Source organism: Mesocricetus auratus, unplaced genomic scaffold (assembly GCF_017639785.1).
Source record: "Mesocricetus auratus isolate SY011 unplaced genomic scaffold, BCM_Maur_2.0 Super-Scaffold_4256, whole genome shotgun sequence".
NCBI lineage: Eukaryota > Metazoa > Chordata > Mammalia > Rodentia > Cricetidae > Mesocricetus > Mesocricetus auratus.
In genome coordinates, this window is record NW_024429182.1 from 108,344,550 (window position 1) to 108,367,820 (window position 23,271).

Here is a 23,271-nt window from a genome sequence, read left to right on the forward strand (position 1 = left end):
TGAGCATACAGAAAATACTGTTTATGTCTCATTTAAAATGGCTAGCAAAATTTTTCAAATACACATTTCTCTTTTTTGTTTTTTATTTTTTTGAGACAAGGTTTTTCTCTGTAACAGCTCTGGTTGTCCTGGGACTCGCTTTGTAGATCAGGCTGGCCTTGAACTCACAGAGATCCACCTGCTTCTGTCTCCCATGTGCTGGGATTAAAGGTGTGTACCACCACCGTCTGGCCATAAAATATTTTTAAAGTGGCTTCAACACAATCTTTAAACTTAATCTCTAAGAAAGAGATGTTAAATAGCTGTTAACTTTTTTTCTCGTGTGCTAAGTGCAAATATTGACTGAGATTTTCCTTTGACCCTTCAGACATTTTGACTTGTGTGAAAATCCAGAGACTTATAGCTCTAGATACTTAGACCTACCAGTGGCCAGAGGCTGTGACTCATGGTCTTAAGAAATAGATGATTATTGTTCCAATTTTCAAAACCACAAGCAGCTCTAGATGCACAGTTGAGTCTCACTGTTCTGACTGAGTGCCAGTAGCTCTGCTAGCACCCTGTAATTAGTCTTAAAGCTCCCATGTTTTGAATTTCAGACTCAGCTCTTAAGCCATGGTGGTTATCAGGACATCTTCCAGTGACTGGGGCTTGTAAGTCTCTCTTACCTTTCTTTGGCTCTTTGTAACCCCTTCTGTAGTCTTAACTGTCTAATTTCTGCTACTGGCTAATCTGGGAAACTTTACCTTCTTACAGCTGCTGGATGGGCCTGAGACTAAAACCAGGAGCTCTTCTGTTCTTTGTGCAACCAGCTAAACCACTATGGTGATAAAGACTATAAGGAGGTACTACAAGGCCATTTGGAAGATGCCCTTTATTTGGGCCTGATATTCTTAAGGGTAATAGACCAGAAAGAAGTCTTCTATGGACTGACCTGAAAAGCATAAGAGGTAGATTGCTTACATAGCCTGTTGGGGAGTATACCATGCATGTGTACAAGTTACATAAGTTGCTACATATAGCTAGGTCCATTATTCACAAGCCTTAAATAATGGGCCAATCACAGGCCTCCTAGAAGACCAGACACAGGCATTTCATGATTTTACCAGGGAGATGTTCTGTCCTGAGTGAGAAGGCTTCAGGATGAACAAGGCCATCCAAAATTCACCAAGATGTCTCTGTCTCTGAACGGTGTTGAAAGTCATGCAAATTGCCGTCGTGACTGGAGCAAGTTGTCTGTCTATGAGGTTTTAAGAGTCATGCACCATTCCCAGTTAGCTCTCTGTGTCATGCTTTCAACTCAAGATTAATGCTCTCTGCTGTTCTGCCACCATGACAGATTTGTCCCTCTGAGTTGTAAACCCAAATAAACCCTTCCTTTTTATAAGTTGCCTTGGTCATGGCATTTTATCACAGCAATAGAAAGTTAACTAATATAGACGGGAAGAAAACCTTCTCATCCTGAGAGGATGCAAGTGCAAGAGATGTAGTTCATTGTGGAGGGCTTGCAGCTTGCCATAATCCTGCACTGCACACACAGGCAAGGACTCTAGCACCCAGCTACATCCTCAGCCTGGCTGGGGATTTATTTTTACCATCTTGTTATCTCAGTCACTTAAATTTTTGTATCTCTGATACTTTCTCATCACAGAAAATAATTGATTTTCAAACCAAGGTAGCTAAATACCTTAACAGGCACCTCTCCAAAAAGGATAACATATATGCATAAATATATATAACATACATAAGCATTAAGTAGTGTTCCATATCATGTTCTAGGAAATGCAAATCAGAACAACAGTGAGATACTGCTGCACCCTATTAAAATGCCCCAAAATTAAAATACCAGTACCAAATGCTAATGGCAACATGGGGCAAAGCAGCTCTTGTTGGAAATGCAAAATAATAAAACTTCCTTGCAAGGGAATATGCAGCTTTTCATAAAGCCAAACATACTTTTATGATGGAATGCTATTCATCACTAAGAAGAAACGACCGGTCAAGCTACGAAAAGACATGGAGGAACCTTGGATACAGGCAACTAGGTGAGACATTCTAAAAAAGGAAAACTATAGAGAAATGAGAAGGTTGTCAAGTGTTGGGGGAGGGGGATGTGAAAGGAACGTGTAGGCAGAAGAGAGGATTTTAGGGCATCTAAGTTCCTATATATTAGTACAGTGTGAGCATCCCTTGTCTGAAATGTGTAGGACCTAAAGTGTCTCAGACAGAGGTTTTATTTTTATCTTAAAATTATCTCATAGGCTTTGCTGACTAGTCACCCTTAATCTAAATGTCTGAAACCCTAAGTGCTCCAAAATCTTAAACTTGGACTATCACTAGCCTTCAAGAGCTCTTGGATTTGGGACTTTTCAGATTAGGGATGTTCATCTGATGGATGGGTGCATCATTGTGCACTTGTCCAAATCACTATGAATGAACCCTAATATAAACTGAACTTTAGGCCAAAAAGAGTAGTGTAGGTTTGTCAGTAATAACAAATGTGACACTGTGTAGTGAGGAGTGTTATGTTGGTGTCTCTTAGAGGGTGGGAGATGAGTGGGAAATTGCCATACTTTCTGCTCAATTTTATTATGAACCTAAAGCTGCTCTTTAAAAGTCTCTTTGAAAGAGAAGAATTAAAAGAAAATGACCTATGTGGTGAAAGGATTGAGAAACACTAGGTAATAATGTCTTTGAAGTGAAAAATAAGTTTGTGTCAGGAGGGGGTGGCACACACCTTTAATCCCAGCGCTGGTGAGACAGAGGCAGGTAGAACTCTGTGAGTTCGAGATCAGCCTAGTCTACAGGGAGTTTTTCAGGACAGTCAGAACTGTTATATAGAGAAACCCTGTCTTGGAAACAAAACAAAACAAAAACAAAAAGAAGTTTGTTTTTTAGCATGGACAGATGGTTTGTGGGCCTTAACAAAAGAGTTTTCCACATGTGACACAACACAAATGACACCAGCCAGTTACAAAACAAACACCTAAAGGTTCCACTTCCCGGAAGTATCTAGTATCAGTCATAGAAACAGAAAGGGGAGTGGTAGTTATCAAGGTGTGGGGTGGGGAGATGGGAGCTGTTTAACAGCTGTGATTTCAGTTTTTTAAAAGAAAGTTTTGGGCATTGGTTGGGAACAATGTAAATAAACCTACCACCATTGTATTTTACTCTTAGGATGGTTAAGACGCTAAATTTGTATATGTGTGTTTTCTAATTAAACATTTAAAAATAGATTTGTGACAATAGTTATTATTTATAGTAACAAAAGTTTTGTGTTAGTCTAGTCTCATCTTTCATTGGAATTTTATTAGGGTTTATTCACTCATCTGCTTCATTCTTTTGGTTATAGCAACCTGGAGTTCTCAAGGCCAGTAAGAGGACGTGGTAAGCAGCTGCATGCTCATAGTTAGGTTGTTCCTGAAGAGCTCAGGTCAAGACAGAAAAAGCAGTTCTGGGTTCTTCAAATAATTGCTTTTCCAGTCAGGCATTGGTGGTGCATGCCTTTAATCCCAGCACTTGGGAGGCAGAGGCAGGCAGATCTCTGTGAGTTCCAGGCCAGCCTGGTCTACAGAGCGAGTCCCAGGATGACTTCCAAAACAATACAGAGAAACCCTGTCTCAAACCCCCCCCAAAATTGCTTTTCCATATGTCACGTGGGAAGGCCGGAGGACAAATGCCCGCCTTTATAATTAATAGCGTTCATGGCCTCCCACATGGCCAGCAGAGGAGGGAAGGTAAACAGGAGCAGATGCAGTTTTGGCAAAAGAGCAGGGAATGCAAACATTGCCTTTAGAGAGTCTGGAGAACCACATTCAAGCAATCCTGCCAGTGCTGTAATTACAGACATTAAATTTGTGAGGAGCAGTGGGAGAGACATTGCCAAAGGACCCCCTAGGAAGGTCTGAAATGAGACCTGGAAATTACACTTGAAATGATCGCAAATTGCAAAGGACTAGAACAAGAATTCATTTTTAAAACTTTTATTTATTTATTTATCTTTTGTCTTTTGAGACCGGGTTTCTCTGGTTAATCCAGGCCAACCTGGAACTGGCTCTGTAGACCAGGCTGGTCTCCAACTCAGGCATTCCTCTTCATCTGCCTCCTGAGTGCTGGAATTAAAGGTACATGCCACCACCGCCTAGCTAAGAATTCAAAATCTTTTGTGATGCTTGTTTACATAGTATGATACAGCATCTGTCACCTCTTATTAAAAGAAGCTCAGTATGCATTTGATTATGTTTAATATGCCAGACATTGTGGTTTGGTGGTATGGAGACAAACATGGAGAAATAAACAAGACACAATTCTCTCCTGTGAGCTCCTGTGGTGTGGAAAACAGATGTTGATATAATGAATATAAGATGCTAAAAGCACAGACAATCTTCTGGGGTCATAGGAAAGTGTCATTAGTAAGCTTTCCATGTCAGGTTTTGATTCTGGGGCTGGGGGTTGACTGTATCTGTAAAGGGCTTGCCTTGCAAGCATGAGGACCTGAGTTTGATTCCTAGCACCCAAGTGAAAATTAGGATGTCTCAGCTGTCAATTTGATGGAATCTAGAATTGCCTGGGAGACAGACATTTGGGCTTATCTTGGAGATTATCTTGGTTGCCTTGACTGAGGTGGGAAGACCTTTCTACAGTGGGTATTGTCACTTCCTGGACTGTGTAAGTGGATAAAGGGAGCTGAGCAGCATTATGAAGTCATTGCTCTCTTCTCTGCCAACATAATATGAGCAGCTGCTCCCAGGATCCTGCCTTGACTTCTGTGCTGTGATGGACTGTACCATAAACCATGAGCTCAAATAAATGCCTGTTCTTTGAAGTAGCTTTTTCTTTCCTTCTTTCTTTCCTTTTCTTTCTATCCCTTCCTTCCTCCCTCCCTTCCTTCCTTTTTTCCTGTCTTCCTTCTTTCTTCTCCTCCTTCTGTTTTTTTTTGAGACAGGGTTCTCTGTGTAACAGTTCTGCCTGTCCTAGAACTCACTTTGTAGACCAGGCTGGCCTTGAACTCACTGAGATCCATCTACCACCGCCCAGCTGAAGTTGCTTTTGTCAAGACAGCAAAGAGAAAAGAAATGAAGGCTCCAGGTGTGGGAGTGTCTGCCTGTGCCCCAGCACTGGGAAGGCAGAGACAGTTAACAGGCCAACAGGCTTAGAAGCCATTGAGGATGGAGCCTCCCTCATGGTTAGTTTTGGACCCTACCACCTATTTCCCTGGTAACACTAAACAGGTCAACATCAACTTTGTCACTTCTCAGACTTCCTGGTCAAAAGAATGGGTTATCCCTGCCTTGGATAGAAACATGACATTCTAATCAGTTCCAAAGATTAAAACATTACATGCTCCTTCCCTAAGAGTTAATCCCAGGGGACTGGAGAAATGGCTCAGAGGTTAAAAGCACTGACTGTTCTTGCAGAGGTCCTGAGTTCAATTCCCAGCAACCACTTGGTGACTCATAACTATCTGCAGTGAGATCTGGTGCCCCCTTCTGGCCTGCGGGGATACATTCAGGCAGAACACTTAAAACAAAAAAGAGTTAATCCTGTTGGGTTTGTCAATCAACTGGCTGGGAGTTCACCCCCTAGGAAAGCTGATTTACCTGTGGAGGTGCTAAGGATCTTGGAATACTAATTGTCTCCCTGATGAGATAACACACAGACCCTTCCCAGAAGTCTCTGTGGAGTCACCACAGAGCCTGTCCACCTATCAGACTGTCAATTTCAGGAAAGCATAACCTCCCTTTTCCTTCTTTCGGTCTCTTTTCAGATATTGGCCAAAGCCTGGGCCTGCTCTGGACTTTCTCAGTTGTCCTTAGCTCCCCCACTCCTTTGTTCTGCCGTGTACCTGCTTGCTGGCCTCCATTGCTAAGACATACCAACTGTTAAGATAAAGCGCAAAGTGAACCTTGGCAGATTCCTTGGCGGGCAAGGGACAAACACGCCCTTAAGTGGGAAGTCTTTTAGAAAGGGAAGGGAGGGGGGAAGGAAAGAGAAAGGAGGTAAAGAGACACAGAAACAGAGAGAGGACAGAAGAGAAGAGGGAGACAGGATCCTGTCTCTCCTTCAGGGGAACTGCGGGAAAGAGGGTGGATGTGAGTGGGGTTTTTTTTTTCTTTTAAAGGGTCCTTTGCACCTTCGTGCAGACTACATAGTGAAGTAGCAGCCATGGAAACCTGGGCTGGCCAGGGGTACTGCCTGAGTGCGTTCTGCCAGGAGACAGGCCAGCACTTAGGATCCTAGTTCAAAGGGCATAGCTTTCTCTTTCCCGTCTCTCAACTCCTGAAAACTGCTGAGATTAAGAGCTTGTCTGCCCTGTTTTTCTTTTAAACCATACTTCCTTCTGACTCTGTTTCCAAATTCTCTTATTAACAGAACTAAGAATCTCAAAGGGAATCCCAATTTCTGCAGTAATGTGGGGTGTCCTGCTCTATCATTCTCTTTCTTATTCCCTTGAGATCAGTAAAGTCTCTCAGTGACCCTGGAGGTTACCCTTTCAGCTAGGCTGGCTGGTCAGTAGGCTACAGTGATTTTCCTATCTCTCCCCAGAGTTCCAGCTATTCTGGGCCATACCTGGCTTTTTATTTGAGTGCCGGGGATCTGGTTCTCATGCTTTCGTGGCAAGCATTCTTTACTCACTAAGCCATCTCATGGCTCCCAGTTCTTTTCTTGGGATATTAGCTAGTCCTTAATAGAGCCCAGAGCTGCTCTTTACTGATGGGCCAGCTGAATTCTCCCAAGTCATTTGGAGTCCAAGGGGAAGAACAGCATTCGGCTTGGCTTTAACTGATCTCTCCTTCTCCTTGTGTGAGAGTCAGGTAGGACTGCATCATACCCAAGTTGTCCAACATCTCAAGAACAAAGCTTGCTCCTGTCCCCTTTATGCAAGCCACTTCTTGGCACCAGAATAAGGTTTCAGACACTTTGTATCTCATAAACTCTGTTTCCCGGTGTACCCACTGGCCGTGTGCATGAGCACACATATCCTATCCACTTTGTTTCTATTTTGTGGAGTAGGGGTGGGGGTGAGCAGGGGCAAGCTGAGGAGTCCTTTCCAATTGCAACTGATTTTCTCATAAAGTAAATGATTTTATGTGCCATTAGGTAGATTAACTTCTATTCCAGAGTCACACAATCTAATCTGCATAGGGCAAGTCTAATCTTTCCATTGGCATTTGTTCTTTCTCTGGTTTTCGCTGGAGCTGCCTGCTTAATTTAAGGCAGGATTTAAATAGATCTCTTTAATCCGACCATGATGTGAGAGAGTGGATAGCCTGTCTCCTTTGATGCCGCCCCACAAGTCTGACATTTAGCTGTTTACGTAACTTTGTATGCAACAGGGTCACAGATGTTGACTTGGATTTGAGGGAGTTATGGGAAGTCTGTGGGAGAGGCTACAGAGTGGCGGAAACTTCAAGGGTCAGGCAGGCAGGAGTGGAGGGAGCTGTAAAGGTGGCATTATGAACCCGGCTTCTCTTAAATCAGGAGAGGAAAGCCTGCCCTCTCTGCATGGCACCTTCCAGATTTTCCTGCTGTCTGTGTCAGAAGCCCTGCGCCATCTTCTTCTCACATGAGCTTTGGTCCCATGCCTGGCCTCTGGTCATGCTGAGTCAGGAAGAGTTCTGTTCCCTTCACCTTCTGTAACGCAGTCGGCCATTGGGCAATACTGTCCCGCCGAGATCATGCACAACTGGATGTTCTAAGGAGCCAGAGCACTGCGAATGCAAGGCCGCCTATTCTTACAGGATGCAGCTGTAAGGAGAAAAGGGCCAGGGATTTAGAATGTGACAAATGGGGAGGAAAGTGGAAAAAAAATAGGAGTGGGCAAAAGCATAGGACATAGTCTTTCAAAAACTGTTTGTCCTCAGATAACACACTCACGTAGAACACTGCAGCTCCCCGCCCCCAACTGTGGTTCTCAACCTTCCTGATGCTGTGGCCCTGTAGTCCTGTACCTCATGTTGTACTGACTTCCAACCATAAAATTATTTCATTGCTACTTCATAACTGTAGTTTTGCTACTGTATGGATCAGGATGTAAATTTCTGATATGGCGGATGTCTAATATGTGACCTATGTGGAGTCTCCACTCACAGGTTGAGTGGAGAATTTTACAAGCTGGAGTACAAATTAGGCAATCTCTAACTAGTTACCTTCTTGTGCCACTAGATGGCGCTTTACAGCAGGATAGTGTGTAGGAATCTTGTCTAAGCATCCAGCGCACTTAACCAGCCGTTCAAGAAACATTGAAGAATTCAAGCCCCGAGAAAAGTTATTTAACCCAGATGTGTAGATGGGCAGAGGGACAGCCTAATAGCAATTGAGACTTGGGTACAACAGCGAGATAAATGTTGGAATGAAGACTCCAGTATAAGAATTCCAGCAGAGCAGTGGTGGATCACACCTTTAATCCCAGTAGAAGATTTAACAGAGGCAGAAACCCTGTCCAGAAACATCAAGAGGTAGGGAGGGAGAAAGAATCTCAAGGGAGTAAAAGTGACTTGAGAAAGTGCAATGTCTTACAGGAGTTGAAGGTGGTAGATTAAGAATGGGGAATGGCTGTCAGTTCAGATGGGCTCCTATAAACCCAGGTTAGTTGTTTCTGTGGGTTCCCTTGTGATGGCTTTGAACCCTGGCTCATACAGTCCTTTCTTCTTCTCTTCTGCAGGATTCTCTGAGGTTATCCCAATGCTTGGCTGTGGGTCTGCATCTGTTATCACCAGTTACTGGGTCATGCCTCTCTGATGACTATTGGGCTAGGCATCAATCCATGAGTATACCAGAATATCATTAGACATCACTATGTTGCCTTTCTTTTTTCTCTGATCATGTTTGGTTATATCTTAGGTCTCTGGGCCATGCAGCCTCTGGGTCCTGGAGCTCCAGGCAGTGTAAGGGATGGGCTCACTCTCATGGTATGGGTCTGAGACTGCACCAGTCATTGGCTGGCCGCTCCCACAATCTCCATACCACCCTTAGTCCATCCCTCACTCCTGCCACCCACATCCCATAAGCAGAACACACTGTAGGTGTCCTAATCTCTCCACTGGAAGTCCTGCCCAGTTACAAGAGATGGTCAGTTAAGGCTATACATCCACCACTGTCAGGAGTCTTAACTGGGGTCATCCTTGTAGATTCCCGAGTTTCCCTTGTATCCTAGCTGTCCTGGAACTCACTCTGTAGACCAGGCTGGTCTCGAACTCACAGAGATCTACCTGCCTCTGCGTCCCAAGTGCTGGGATTAAAGGCGTGCACCACCACTGCCCAGTTCTAGGTTTCTACTGACCTGGAAATGTTCCCCCTTTCCAGTCATCTCTTTTAGCACTCTCCCCCTCTATTCATCCCCAGCCTGATCCCTCATGTTCCCATCTCTACCAGTCTCCAGTCCATACACAAAATCTCTTCTATTTTCCCTTCTCCAGGAGACCCTTGCATCCCTTGCCCCTTGAGCCCTCCTTGTTACCTAGCCTCTATGGGTCTGTGGACTATAGCATAATTACCCTTTACCACTAATATCCATTTATAAGTGAGTACATACCATGCTTGTCTTTTTGGGTCTGGGTTTTTTCCTAGTTCCATTTGCCTTTAAATTTCATGATGTCATTATTTTTAACAGCTGAGTATTGGGTCTGGGTTTTTTCCTAGTTCCATTCGCCTTTAAATTTCATGATGTCATTATTTTTAACAGCTGAGTAATACTCCGTTGTGTATATGTACCATATTTTCTTTATCCATTCTTCAGTTGAGGGACATTGAGGCTGTTTTCAGGTTCTGGCTATTACGAATGAAGCTGCTGTCAACATAGCTGAGTAAGTGTCCCTGTGGTAGGGTGGAACATTCTTTGGCTATATGCCCCAAAGTAGTACAGCTGGGTCTTGAGGTAGATTGAGTGCCAATTTTCTAAAAAGCTGCCATATTGATTTCCAAAGCAGCTGTACAAGTTTGCATTCCCACCAGCAGTGGAGGAGTGTTCCCCTTTCTCCACATCCTCTCCAGCATAAGATGTCACTTGTGTTTTTTATACTAGCCATTCTGACAGGTGTAAGATGGAATGTCAGAGTCAGTTTGACTTGTGTTTCCCCGATGCCTAGGGGTGCTGAACATTTCTTTAAGTGTATCTTGGCCATTTGAGATTCTTCTGTTGAGAATTCTCTGTTTAGATCTGTACCTCCTTTTTGTGTATTGGCTCTGATTTATTTTCTTAAATTAAAAAAATTTTAATGAATTATTTTTTACATTCTAATCCCAGTTCCCCTTCCCTCTTCTTTTCTTACTCCCCCTTCCCCCACCTCCCATCTGCTCCTTAGAGAAGGTAAGGACTCCCCTAGGAAGTCTACTAAGTCTGTCTTATCATATCATTGAGGCAGGACTGAGTCACCTCTCTACCCCTACACCCCTGTGGCTAGGCTGGGCAAGGTATCTCTCCATATAGAATGGACTTCACTAAGTCAGTTTGTGCATTAGAGTTAGATCTTGGACCCACTGCCAGTGGCCTCATATATTGTCTCTGTCGCACCATTGTCACCTATATTAAGGGAGTCTAGTTTGGTCTTACACAGGTTCCCCATTTGCTAGACCCAAGTCAGTGATCTCTCACTAACTTGGATCAGCTGATTCTGTGTGTTTCCCAACATGGTCTTAACTCCTGTGTTCATATTATCATTCCTCCCTCATTTTGATTGCACTCCAGGAGCTTGGCCCTGGGTTTCTGCATTTGGTTCCATTTGTTTCTGGAAGAGGGTTATAGCTTCTCTGGGATTGTGGATTGTAGGCTGGGTATCTTTTGCTTTATGTCTGGTATCCATTTATGAGCGAGTACATACTATATCTTTCTAGTTTTGGGTTACCTCACTCAGGATGTTTTTTTTTTCTAGTTCTATTTGCCTGTGAATTTTAGGATGTCATCACTGAGGAGTACTCCATTGTGTAAATGTACTACATTTTCTTTATCCATTCTTCAGTTGAGGGGCATCTAGGTTGTTTCCAAGATCTGGCTATTATGAATGTTGCTATGAACATAGTTTGTGCCTAATCTGGGTAGGGGAGGAAGCTGTGGGTGTTCAAGGCCTTCTTCAACATCTACCTGGCAGACACTGTTTTACATTTTAGCAGGCCCCAGAGAGTAGCCACTTCAACACTTTAAAGTTTCTATTCTTGAATTTCTTTTCTTTATTATTTGTGCTGGAAATCCTACCCAGGACCTCATGCATGAAAGACAGTACTCTGCCAATAGAGCTATATCCACAAACTCTGTTTCAGTTTTTAAAAATGTGTGTGTGACAGTGTGTGTGTGTGTCATGGCGGAGGTCAGAGAACAACCTGTGTGAGCTGTGTCTTTCCTTCCACCAACGGTCCTGGGGATTGAACTCAGGTCATTATCGTCTTGGTAACCTGTATTCATACCCTCTGAGCAATTGCTGGCCCAGGAATGATTGCTATCACTCCTTCCTTGTAGGTCATGTGTTCTACTTCCTTGAATGCAAGATCCTTTCCCTTGGAAGTTAGATGCTGGGAATTTTATCATGTTCCATTGATATTTGATTATCATGTTGATGTTTTTTCTACTTCTATCCAGACCACGCAACCCTCTTCTGGAGCACAGCGTAGGTATTTGGTACAGGGAACTTGTTCTGGTCTTTTTAGTTTTGTTGGGTAGAACTGGAGCAGCATTTGGTCCAGGGTTAATTTTCCTTCTCTGGCCGGGCATTGGAGACGCACGCCTTTAATCCTAGCACTAGGGAGGCAGAGGCAAGCAGGTCTCTGTGAGTTTGAGACCAGCCTGGTCTATAAGAGCTAGTTCCAGGACAGCCTCCAAAGCCACAGAGAAACCCTGTCTTGATAAACCAAAAAAATTTTTTTTCCTTCTTTGAACCAAGTTTCTCTTGAAATAAGAGATTTTTCTCCTCTGGCTACTGGTAACAGGAACATTGCTTGGGCCTTTAGGATCTGAGGACGCCGTTTCTCCCCCAAATCCTTTGGTTGATTTTTTTTACCCCCAGTACCACAGGCAGTTTCCTCATACACATGACTAATCAGTGTTTGCTTCCACAGAATTCTGAGTTGCAATTCTAATTAAAGCCTTTATTGAGGTATATTTCATACGTAATAAAATGGACTCATTGAAAGTATACGCTGTAGGAGGGAGGTAAGAGGAAGGGGAAGGGCAGAAGAGAACATGAGGGATCAGGAAGATCAAGGCGAGGGAAGAATAGAGAAAGAGAACAAGAAAAGAGATACCTGAATAGAGGGAGCCATTATAGATTTAAAGAGAGATCTGGCACTAGGGAAATGTCCAGAGATCCACAAGGATGACCCCAACTAAGAATCTAAGCAATAGTGGAGAGGCTACTTTAAAAGCCCTTTCTCTATAATGAGACTGATGACTACCTTAAATACCACCCTAGAGCCTTTACCCAGTAGCTGATGGAAGCAGAAGCAGAGACCCACAGCTAAACACTGAGCTGAACTCCTGGAATCCAGTTGTAGAGAGGGAGGACTGATGAGCAAAGGGGTCAAGACCATGCTGGGGAAACCCACAGAAACAGTTAACCTGAGCAAATGGGAGTGCATGAACCTGAATCTGATACCTGGGAAACTAGCATAGGACTGAACCAGGCTCCCGGAACATGGGTGTCAGTTGGGAGGCTATGGGGACACTGGTAGTGGAACCAGTATTTATCCCTAGTGCACTTGGGGAGCCCGTTCTCTATGGAGGGATAATCCCTCAGCTTATAAACATGGGGGAACGGGTAGGCCATGCCCCAAATGATGTGACAGACTTTGATAGCCTCTCATGGGAGGCCTCACCCTCCTTGGGGAGTGGATGGGGGTGTGGGATAGGGTGTTGGTGGGGGGCATGGGAGGATAGGAGGTAGAGGGAACTGGGATTTATATGTAAAATAAGACTGTTTTTAAATTAAATAAAAAGTAAGTTTTAGCAGTTTTGTTTTTTGTGAGACTCTTATTCAGATGCAGTGTATGCCCTCCATCTCTGACATACTCATACCTTTGCAGATCATCTTCTCATGATCCTGGTCCCGCTGAATAGCTGGTTTCTTTCTTCTTTCTTTCTTTCTCTCTTTCTTTTTTAATACTTTAACTTTATGTGCATTGGCCTAAGGATACCAAATCCACTGAACTGGAATTACAGACAGGTGTGAGCTGCCATGTGGGTGCTGGGAATAGGACCTGTGTCCTCTGGAAGAGCAGTCACTGCTCTTAACCACTGAGCCATCTCTCCAGCCCCAAATAGCTGGTTTCTTGGTTTGTTAAAAATTACTTGGCATTTTTAGAATTTTATGAAAAATAAAATCACACAGTAGGTATTATTTGTGTCTATCAGCATGGTGATTTTGAAGTTTACTGGTGTTACCTATAGTAGTTCATTCTGAGTATGCCCTCGACAGTGTTCCATTATATGCATGTATTACTGTATTACTGTGTTAGTAGGTTTCTGTTGCTGTGACAGAATCACTTGGAACAACAATTTAAAGAAGAAAATCTCTACCTTGGTTCATAGTTTTCACCCATAGTCACCTGGTTCCATTGCTTTGGGCCTGAGATAAGGCATACATCATGGCAGAGCTACGACGTCCGCTTCATAGAAGCCAGGAAGGAGGGAGGTGGAGAGGAGGAAAGCTGGACAGGAAATAACTCTTCAGAGGCACATCCATCATAACTTGTTTCTTCTGACTAGGCCTTCTCTTCTAATCACTCATCCAGCTGGGAGTGCAACAGTGGGTTAAAGTGCTGATGAAGTTATTGATGAGGAGTAGAACCTGAGTTAGTCACAAATGACTAATAATCACACTCATGAGTTGAAACCTCCATGATACCCCTAGAGAAAGAGATGCAGGAAGCCCTTGGGTTGGTAGGTAAACTCATTTGCATGTCAGACCAATGAGGCATGAGTTGGTTTTCTCACCGCTGTGGTCCTATGTCTGACAGGAAGCAATCAGGGGAGGAAAGGCTGACTTTGGTTCCTAGTTTAAGGGTATAGTGGGAGGTGTTGGGAAGAAGCCAGCAGGCGTGGCTCTTAGCTGTGCCATCAGCAGTGTGAATTGCTTAGAGGAACAGGAAGCTCATGGGAAAGGAAGTTGGATCAAGCTGCAGACTTCAAGTTCTGACTCCCACCTCAGAGACCCACTTCCTGTAGACAGGCTCCACCCCATTAGACAGTGTTTCTCTCTGAGCACCAAGTATTTGGACACAGAAACCTGTGGAGACATCTAACATCCAGGCTGTAACAGATGGCACACTCTAACTCCTTGATGGGGCCAGAAGCTCCAGTGTGCAGCACCTTTCAGGACCCTGTCCTGTTTACCTTTTTTTTTGTTTTTGTTTTTTGAGACAGGATTTCTCTGTGGCTTTGGAGGCTGTCCTGGAACTCACTTTGTAGACCAGGCTGGTCTCGAACTCACAGAGATCCACCTGCCTCTGCCTTCCAAGTGCTGGGATTCCTGTTTACCTTTTGATCAGGATGTATGTGCTTCTTTTATGACATTCTTTGTCGTAAAGCTGTATAGAAAAAGGAAAATTTGGGTTCAGAAATATCAATATCTAGTCAGGTAAACCCATTTATATTAATTTTAAGCTCAAATGCAGGTCTGTGAATGCCAGGTTCCTTGTTGTAGCATATTTGAAACAAGAAAAGTGGAGATGATGTAAGAGAATGTGTAGGGATGTAAGGTCATGTATAGGGATTAAATATCAATTTCCTATCCTGTTTGTAAGTAGATAGTATTATATATATGGGTGTCATTATCGCATTCATTATTCATCAAGATCACATTTATTATACATGGCATAGTGTATGATTTCCACCCTGCAGAGGGTGCAGGAGAATGGTGACAATGTTATCTATTCTTTGACATAGCCTATTTTTATTTTTTGAGACAAGATTTTGACCATGTTACCCTGGCTGGCCTGGAACTCTCTCTATGGACCAGATTGACCTTGAACTCACAGAGATCATCTCCCGTCCTTTGCCTCTTGAGTGCTTGGACTAAAGGTGTGTACCATCATGGCTAGCTCTTCCTTCCCTCTGCTTTTTCTTCATGTATATAGCATCTCTTTCCTTGGAGTTCCAATCTACTGTCTTTATATTTTGAACATGATACTACATGTTTATTAAAGGGAATTGTACTGTATAACAGTTATATTGACTGTACTCTAAATAAAACTGAAAGAAAATAAATTAAGTACTTGAGTTTTAACTACCAGTTCCATAGCAGAGTTCAATTAGGGTAGGAGAGCCTCTGGTGGTGGAGAATGAGGAATTTATTGTGGACATAAGCTCTTACAATGCCATAGGAGCTGGTTAAGTCATCTGTGTCTGTCGTTGGCCTCTCTGAATGGTGCTCTCTGAATGGCTCTCAGAACCAACAGATGGCCATGAAGTAGGGTGAAGGGAGTAAGGAAATATGGAGACAATCTAGAGCCAGTATGGCTTGGGTTAGGCTATTCTGTCTTCTTTCTCTCTACTCTCATAGTTGATGTAAAGGAAATGACAGGCATCCTGCAATGGCATCTGTGACTGTGACTTTTTTCACCTGCCCAAAGGAAGTTTATCAAGCATCCTAAGTTAACAGACATTACAAGTGGCACATCCCATAGGCTGGACACACACATCAACTAAAGGGCCTGATGCCTGGGGCAAAGATATAACCTGACTGCAGGTACATACTATGAGTTACTCGTCCTCTACATGGGATCTCCCTGGTCATTCTGAAACCTGTAAGAGAAGACCTCCACTTTGCCTCGTGGGTCTGAGCTGTCCTTAGAACCCTCGCTATGCTGCTCTTATGCCTGCCTACATTGGAAAGCAAAAAGTGCCCATCGCTTTGCTTATTCACAAAAGGGTAGTGTACAGAGAAAAGACATTCAGAAAAGAGGATATAATTTATTTTCTTTTGCGTGTTGGAGTAGCAAGAACCATTTTTGAATTCCAAAAGAATCCAACAAGATTGCTTGTTAAAGCTGAGCTTTCCTTTTATTTCCATTGACCTTTCATGTGACAAGGACTAGACATGTGTAGTCACTAAAGACACTTTTAATCTAAATGTTTTATCTTTATACAGTTATTTAAAAATTATGCCTTTATTTTTTGATACTAGGCAATAGTGACATAGTTTCTCCCTCCCTTTCATCCCTCCAAACTCTCCCATATAATCATCCTTGCTCTCTTTCAAAGTCATGGCCTCTTTTTCATTAATTGTTATGTTCTGAACAAGTAGATACAACCTCCTCAGTTTGTATAATGCTACTATAGTTTGTATGTTTTCAGGACTGACCATTTAGTATTGGGCAAATTTGGCAAATTGGGCAAATTTTTCTTTTCTTTTCTTTCTTTCTTTCTTTTTTTGATACAGGGTTTCTCTTTGTAGCACTGATTGAAGTAATTTTTCTTTTTTATGTTTAAAAGTATATCAAGTCATTTTATAGTGTTATTTAATATGTAAATTATATTGCTATACATAAAATAAAATAAGGTTAAAAATAAACAAACTCCAATATTTTAAGGATTATTTAAAGGATTTTTTTGTTGTTTTTTCCCCTCTATAGGCCTGGCCTTGAACTCAAGAGATCTGCCTGCTCTGCCTGGGGTTAAAGGCATACACTTAAAGGATTTTTAAAAATTTTTATTAAAATAAATTATATCTTAGAAATATGCATGCATGCCGCCTAAAGGATTGTTGTTGCTTTTGAGATGGGGTGTAGCATAGTCCTCCCTGTCCTTGAACTTGCTGTATAGCTGAGGCTGACCTTGAACTTCTGATTCTCCTCCTCTACGTCTCATGCACTGGATTATAAACATTTGTCAGGTCAGTTCCTCAGTACTATCCAAGTGTTGTATAACTAAACACTACGAACAGACTAAAGGACAAAAGTCAGGATGTAAAGTAGAGAGTGGAATGGCTAATTATTTTCCCAAAAATCTAAGTTTTGAGCTTCTTTTGTATAAAAAATATTTCACAATGACTCATTATTTTCCTGGAAGCAGATTAACAGGTAATACAGATTGTCTACTCATACTATTTAGAAGTACTAACTTACAATTAGTTTTCACTACTACATTTTCCAAACAAAGTCTTTTGTTTTGTTTCTCTTCTCGCCCCCTTTGCCCCGTCTCTTCTGTGTTTGTCCATCTCCAGTAGCCTATTCTCCACACATGCCCTCCCTTTCCCCCTTCACCATCCCCTACACAGTTTCATAACCTTTATTTTCACACGTACAAACACTGGAGTTAGGATTTACATATTAGGAATAGCATATGGGAAACAATATATGATCTTTGTATGCCAATGACTGGATCACCACACTGAATATAATTCTTTCTAGTTGCTTCCATTTCCCTGAGCATTTCATTTTCCTTAAGAGTAAAATTTCATTATATGTATAATATACATATGCCACATTTTTATTTTCCATCCTTCTTCTGTTGATGGACAGCTAGGCTGGTTCCATTTCCCTGATGTTGTGACTAGAGCAGCAGTAAACACGGATGTGTTACTGCTTATGGCAGGGTAAAGGGTCCTTTGGGTACATACCTGGGAGGTAGAGCTGACATACCCATACTCTTTAAACATGGATATAATATCCCTAGCATGATAGGTATATTAAGCGTAATATACAGTGAAATATTTCTCTAGTTTTATTTCTTTTGCTGTGATAAAATACATTGATTAAAAAAAGCAACTTAGAGGGGAAAGGGATTTATTTCAGCTCATAGCTCAAGGTTATAATTTCATCATATCAGGCACTCCAAGCAGTTAGTTGTATTCGTAGTTAGGGCACAGAAAAATGAATACATCCATGTTTACCTTGTGCTCAGCCTCCTCTCTACACATACACAGTGTAGGGTTTCCTGCCTATGTAATGGTGCCACCCACAGTGGGCTGTGTGCTCCCATAGTAACATAACCAAGACAATCCACAAGGCGGTCCCCTAGGCAAATCTAATCTACTGAATCTCTCATTGAGACTCATTCCAAGTGAGTCCACATTGTGTCATCAAGTCAACAAAACTTACTATCAAACACTATATTTCAGTGTGTGTGCGTGTCTGTGGTGGGTTGTAGAAAATGGCCCCCAAAGCGAGTGGCACTATTAGGAAGTTTGGCCTTGTTGGAGAAAGTGTGTCAGTGTGGGGGTGGGCTTTGAGTTCTCCTATGCTCACGATACTGCCCAGTCCACTTCCTGTTGCCTGCAAGCCAAGACACAGGATGCTGGGCTACTTCTCCAGCACACGCATGCCACCGGGTTGCACCATGAAGATAATGGACTGAACCTCAAAACTGTAAGCCGTTACCCCAATTAAATGTTTTCCTTTGTGAGAGTTGCTGTGGTCATGGTGTCTCTTCACAGCAAAAGAAACCTTAACCAAGACAGTGTCCAAGTGTGACTACTAGGGGGCATAATGATGCTATTACAAACTTGTATCTGTATAATAATCATTATGAATGCAGCATATACAAAAGCAGCCCGGGTCAAGTGTAGGGATTGCAGCTTTTTTATACTAAGCTGTAAAGCAGCCTCTTTTTTTTTTTTTTGGTTTGGGATTTTAAATGGACATCAGATGAGATGTTTAAAAATGGTGTCTGTGGAACAAGTCTTTTTCCTTTCAGGTGGTCTGTCATTTCTGTCCATATTACATGCCAACAGTTCCTCTCACCTCTCCATAATCACCACCACTGTGGAAATGTGCTTGGCACTATCTAAACCGATCACATGCTTTTTCCATGACCCACAAATGTACTCTGAGTTATAGACACATCAGAGATGAGTGTGCATTAGCAAAAAAAAAAAAAAAACAAAAAAACCCAAAAAACAAAAAGCAAGTCTTGTAAGAGAATGCTTGCAGTAGTATTATTCCTAATGTCCAGGAATGGAAACAACTCAAATGCTCTTCAACAGGGGGATGGATAATAAATGACTGGCCTTCATTCACACAGGATTATGCAGGTCTAAATGACCAAATAGCTACCACAGAAACCATAAGGGATTGTCCAACAACAACAACAACGAAAATGCGATAGGGCCAGACAAAATATGGTTTACATGTCTTCGAAAGTTCAAATGCTGTCAAAGCTGGTATATAGTTTCAGGTGGGATAATGATCACAGGGGAAGGGAGAGCGCTTCCGTGGTACTGACAGCCTTGTTTCTCGACCCGGGTCGGGTTGCCATGTGCTTACTTAGCAGGAGGGAGAACAAGCAAAGCCATCTGCAGGGTTGTCCCTTTCTCTCCTCTATAGGGAAGGGCAAAAACGAGGAGGGTGGGGGAGTGGGGAGTAAAATCATAAACTCTGCCTTCATTTCCAGCCCTCCATTTCCTAAGAGAGGAGTCTGAACCAAAACAAAACAAAGCCAAGAAATAAATTTCAGCTAAACTCCAATCCTCAATCAGATCCATAGAGTCTAATCTACATCGCTATTGGCAAAATGCACCGCGCTCCTCCCCCCCTCCTCCCCCCTCCCCCCTCCTCACTCCCATTGCACCTCCATTTGCTCTGGATGATTGCAATGTACACCACCGTCAAGGCCGCGTCCTCGCTGTCCTAGGAAAGAGGAGAGGAACAAAGTTGAAAACAAACAAACAAAAACTACTTTCTAAAGTCTACCTGCGCTTCCCTAGAGATCAGATTCTTTTAGGGGGCCGGGCCTTGAGGCCTTAGCAACCAAGCCAGTCTTTGTCGCGTCATAGCAACGCTTTCAGACCTCCCTTTCCCAATGCCTTCTTAGTTCAGCGACCCTGCCGCCCTCAATGTGCCCGAGGTCCTCGCTGTTTGGATGGGCGTGGATTTGCACTTCTGGCTTAGCGGGGGGGGACAGCGCTCTGGCTTCGTGTTGGGGGAACAGGTTATCCGCGAGCCAGATCACCTGGGGAGGGACGGTGGTGAAGAACGTTTACTTAAGGAAAACTAATATCAAGACATTTCAAGATTTTTACAACAATATTTGCTTTTAAAGTACACCTCAAATTCCGGGCAAGAAGAGCTGGAGGGTGGGAAAGTCCTTTTAGTGCAAAGTCCATATACCAAAGAAGAGACTATCCATCAAGGACCCACCAAGGAGTCATTCGGGACAGAAGATGTTGGACAGGATTGCCCCAGGCTTTCAGGACCTGTGCAGGCAGGTGCTGCCCACATTGCCTTCCCTGAGCCAGGAGGGTAAGCGACAACGACTTAATGTGGGGGCTTGGGGCTGCACCTTACTGTGCTTCAGGCGCATCTCAGAGCTGATTTCCCTGCTCCCAGACTTGAGCCAGCTCAGATGTTTTTTTCTTCGGCTTAAGGTTTTTATATATAAAAAAAAAGCCACATATGGCCTGATTAATATCAAGATTTCTGTCAGTGAGTTAATTACTTTTATAGTGTCAGTGAGAGTTTTAACCTAGTATATAGTTGTGATTGATTGACAGATTCCCCCTTCTCTTCCTCCTCCTCCTCCTCCTCCTCCTCCTCCTCCTCCTCCTCCTCCTCCTCCTCCTCCCCCTCCCTCTCTTTTGAGACAGCGTCTCTCTATGTAGCACTGGCTGTACTAGAACTTCTACGTAGACCAGGCTGACCTGGAACTCATAGAGAGTTCCTCTGCCTCCCAAGTGCTGGGATTAAACGTGTGCAACACCACAGCTAGCCTTTTCTTTTTTTTAAAGTTGATTTTAATTTTATGTGCATTAGTGTTTTGCCATGGCTGATCGATCCCCTGGAACTGAAATTACAGACAGTTAAGATCCACCATGTGGGTGCTGGAAGTTGAACCCAGGTTCTCTGGGAGAGCAGTCAGTGCTCTTAACCACTGAGCCATCTCTCCAGTCCCACAGCTGGCCTTTGATAGCCTTTCTTAGGTCTTAGCAGCAAGGGGTAGATCCTTTGGGCTGTTATGGAAGGAGGGAATGGGTGACTACTGTAGGATGGGGCACAGTGGGGGGAAAGACAAAACTGTAGAAACAGCACACTCCTGGTTCACAGTGGGCCTGTGTTCACCGTGGCAAGTAGCCCTGTTTCATTGAGCCCCTGTTTTGGTCATGGGTTTCCATTATTAAACTTGTTCTGAGATGCTCATGAGAAAGACTGCTGCTTTCTATCCACCAAACTTGCCTGCATCCTGCTGCATTGCTAGTAAAAAGTGTTTTATAGCCTTGATGTATCAGAATCAAAGGGTGTAATCTTCCTGCTGTAGTTAGTCATTTAATCCATTAAGAGAAAAATAATACCAGTCTGCATTGTTGGAGAAGAATTGGCCTTTTGTGGCTAGCTTCTTCCATGTCCCCAGCTGGCAGTCCAGTAGAAGTTACCTTTTTCAGTCTTTTATTTTAATAATTAAAACTTAGCCTTCTTGATTTGTAAAAAGTTCCTAAATTAGAAATTACCACCAATAATATATGATTATATTTAGAATGGTGAGGTAAATACAGACATAATTTTCTATATTGCTAAGTGCTACTCATATCCAGACTACATATTTTGTACATAAACATTAGTAACTATTTTCTTTTTCTTTTTGGGTGGTTGGGGGGAGAAGCTCAACTCATTACAAGAAAATAAGTATAGAAAGCCGTCAAATCAAAGTAGAATTATGAAATCTATATATAATTCAAACAAATATCCTACCCATGGTCAGTTTTTATAAGTTATTACTGTAGATAAATATTAGTATATTTATTGTCTCCATAATATATCAGACTAGTGGCAGTAAATTGGGAGGATCAGGGAGCTTGCAGAAAAATAGCAGTGGAGAGAGGGGGCAGCTGGTATCTAACAGTGAAATATGAACATGAAAAAAGTGTATTTGAGAATTTTGCAAAAGCAAATGAGTAGGGGCAGCTAATGTGTAGAGCAGGCAGGCAGCCTTTAGTGCATCAGTCACCCTCAGCCTTGTTCCGGTGTTACAGAATAGTATACAAATTCATGCTCATATCAGTCACGTGGCCCACACCGAACACTTTGGGAATAGGTGTCGAGTGAATCATTAAGAAAAAAAAAACCCTAGGTTATAGTTGGCTAACTCTCCATGGGTTAGAGAAAGTGAAGCATGACTTATTTTCCATTATTATAGAGGGGCTTTCTTCATGTTATTATTTTCACTATTACTACTGTTATTTAGTCCTTAAGGATTGAATGCAGGGTCTCATGCATGGTAAGCATTCTCCTACTGAGTTACATAACACACCTTGTTGTAGTACTGAAGACTCAACCTAGAGCCTCACACACCACATTACCCAGCCCCATTATTGTTGTAATTAAAACCATTTCTTTGGAACTTATGGGCATAAGCTTTAGTTAACAGGAAAATCAATTTTGGGGAATGATGTTATTTCTGTACTATATGCATCAGAAGTCACTACCACTTAGTTATTCATTTTATATTTACACTTTTGCTTACCAGGATTAAAATACTATTACATGATTGCTCACTTAAATCATTTTCATTTTCCTTTGAATTTCAGAAGTCTCTACCATTTGGGGAAATGTTTCAGAATTTGTGGAAAGGCAGTTAACTATGCATAAGGTGGGTTTTACACTCCAATTTCAACACAGTAGTTTGAGAGCTATTTCTTATGCAGACTTGTAGTGCAGTAGATTTAGAGCCATTCTGTTTTGTTGTCATTTCTTTTTTATTTTTATTTTTTGATATGTGGAGAATTTGTGGCAGGCTTGATATTATTCTTAGACAATGCATTTGAAAATCTCTTTTAGTGATACAGAGTGCACAGTGCTGCTCAGTCTGGGTTTGCATGAAGAAACTAGATGAGGCTATTTGTGTCTATTCCTGGTATGGGTTTGGGAGGGAATAAATTTCTTGTTCTGACATTTTACTGATAATAACTTTTAATTGGCATATATAAATGCAGAAACTAAACTCAGTTAGTGAAAATAAGAAACTACCTATGGTTGAACTATTTCTTCAGGTCAAGTCTTGACTTTAAATGCTATAGGACTAGGCAGGGGTTTTAGAAGGAGCTTGGAGGCAGTTAGATTGTGGAACTTTTATGCCCTACTCACATGTCCTAAGTAGACAGTCCATGGCTAAATGAACCCTTCAGACCAATTTTGTCTGGTTTGGGAATTGGAATCGTTTATCATTAGTTAAAATTAGCAGAGTATTTTTATTTTTCTTACCATTTTCTTAAAAACTCAACAGACTTAATGATATTGTCTTCCATTTTTGCATGTGATCATGGATGCAGGCTATGATGTATTCTCTCCTTTACATGAAGCATGCGTGTCCTGGCCACCACACATTCTAGTTGGCTCCCTTCACTCCCTGGTTTTTTT

General features: G+C 42.4%; 1 protein-coding gene and 1 long non-coding RNA gene across 3 annotated transcripts in view; one reads left to right on the forward strand and one right to left on the reverse strand.

The window, feature by feature from the left end:
* Positions 1-6,110: 6,110 nt before the first annotated feature.
* Positions 6,111-19,607, reverse strand: LOC121133055. 2 transcript variants are annotated; one of them, XR_005869802.1, is made up of 4 exons: positions 19,493-19,607; positions 14,462-14,511; positions 13,531-13,716; positions 6,111-7,746 (listed from the first exon to the last, which is right to left on the reverse strand). It is a non-coding gene; the product is annotated as an uncharacterized LOC121133055 (long non-coding RNA). The 2 variants fall into 2 exon arrangements; XR_005869801.1 differs by having other exon boundaries at positions 13,531-13,831.
* Positions 19,608-19,720: 113 nt separating this feature from the next.
* Positions 19,721-23,271, forward strand: part of Ccdc81 (coiled-coil domain containing 81) — a 28,830-nt gene continuing 25,279 nt past the window's right edge. Inside the window, exons 1-2 of the mRNA XM_005073920.4 lie at positions 19,721-20,163; positions 22,443-22,504. Coding sequence (XP_005073977.1) covers positions 20,085-20,163; positions 22,443-22,504 — 141 coding nt within the window. The 5' untranslated portion in view covers positions 19,721-20,084. The remainder of the gene's footprint in view (positions 20,164-22,442; positions 22,505-23,271) is intronic.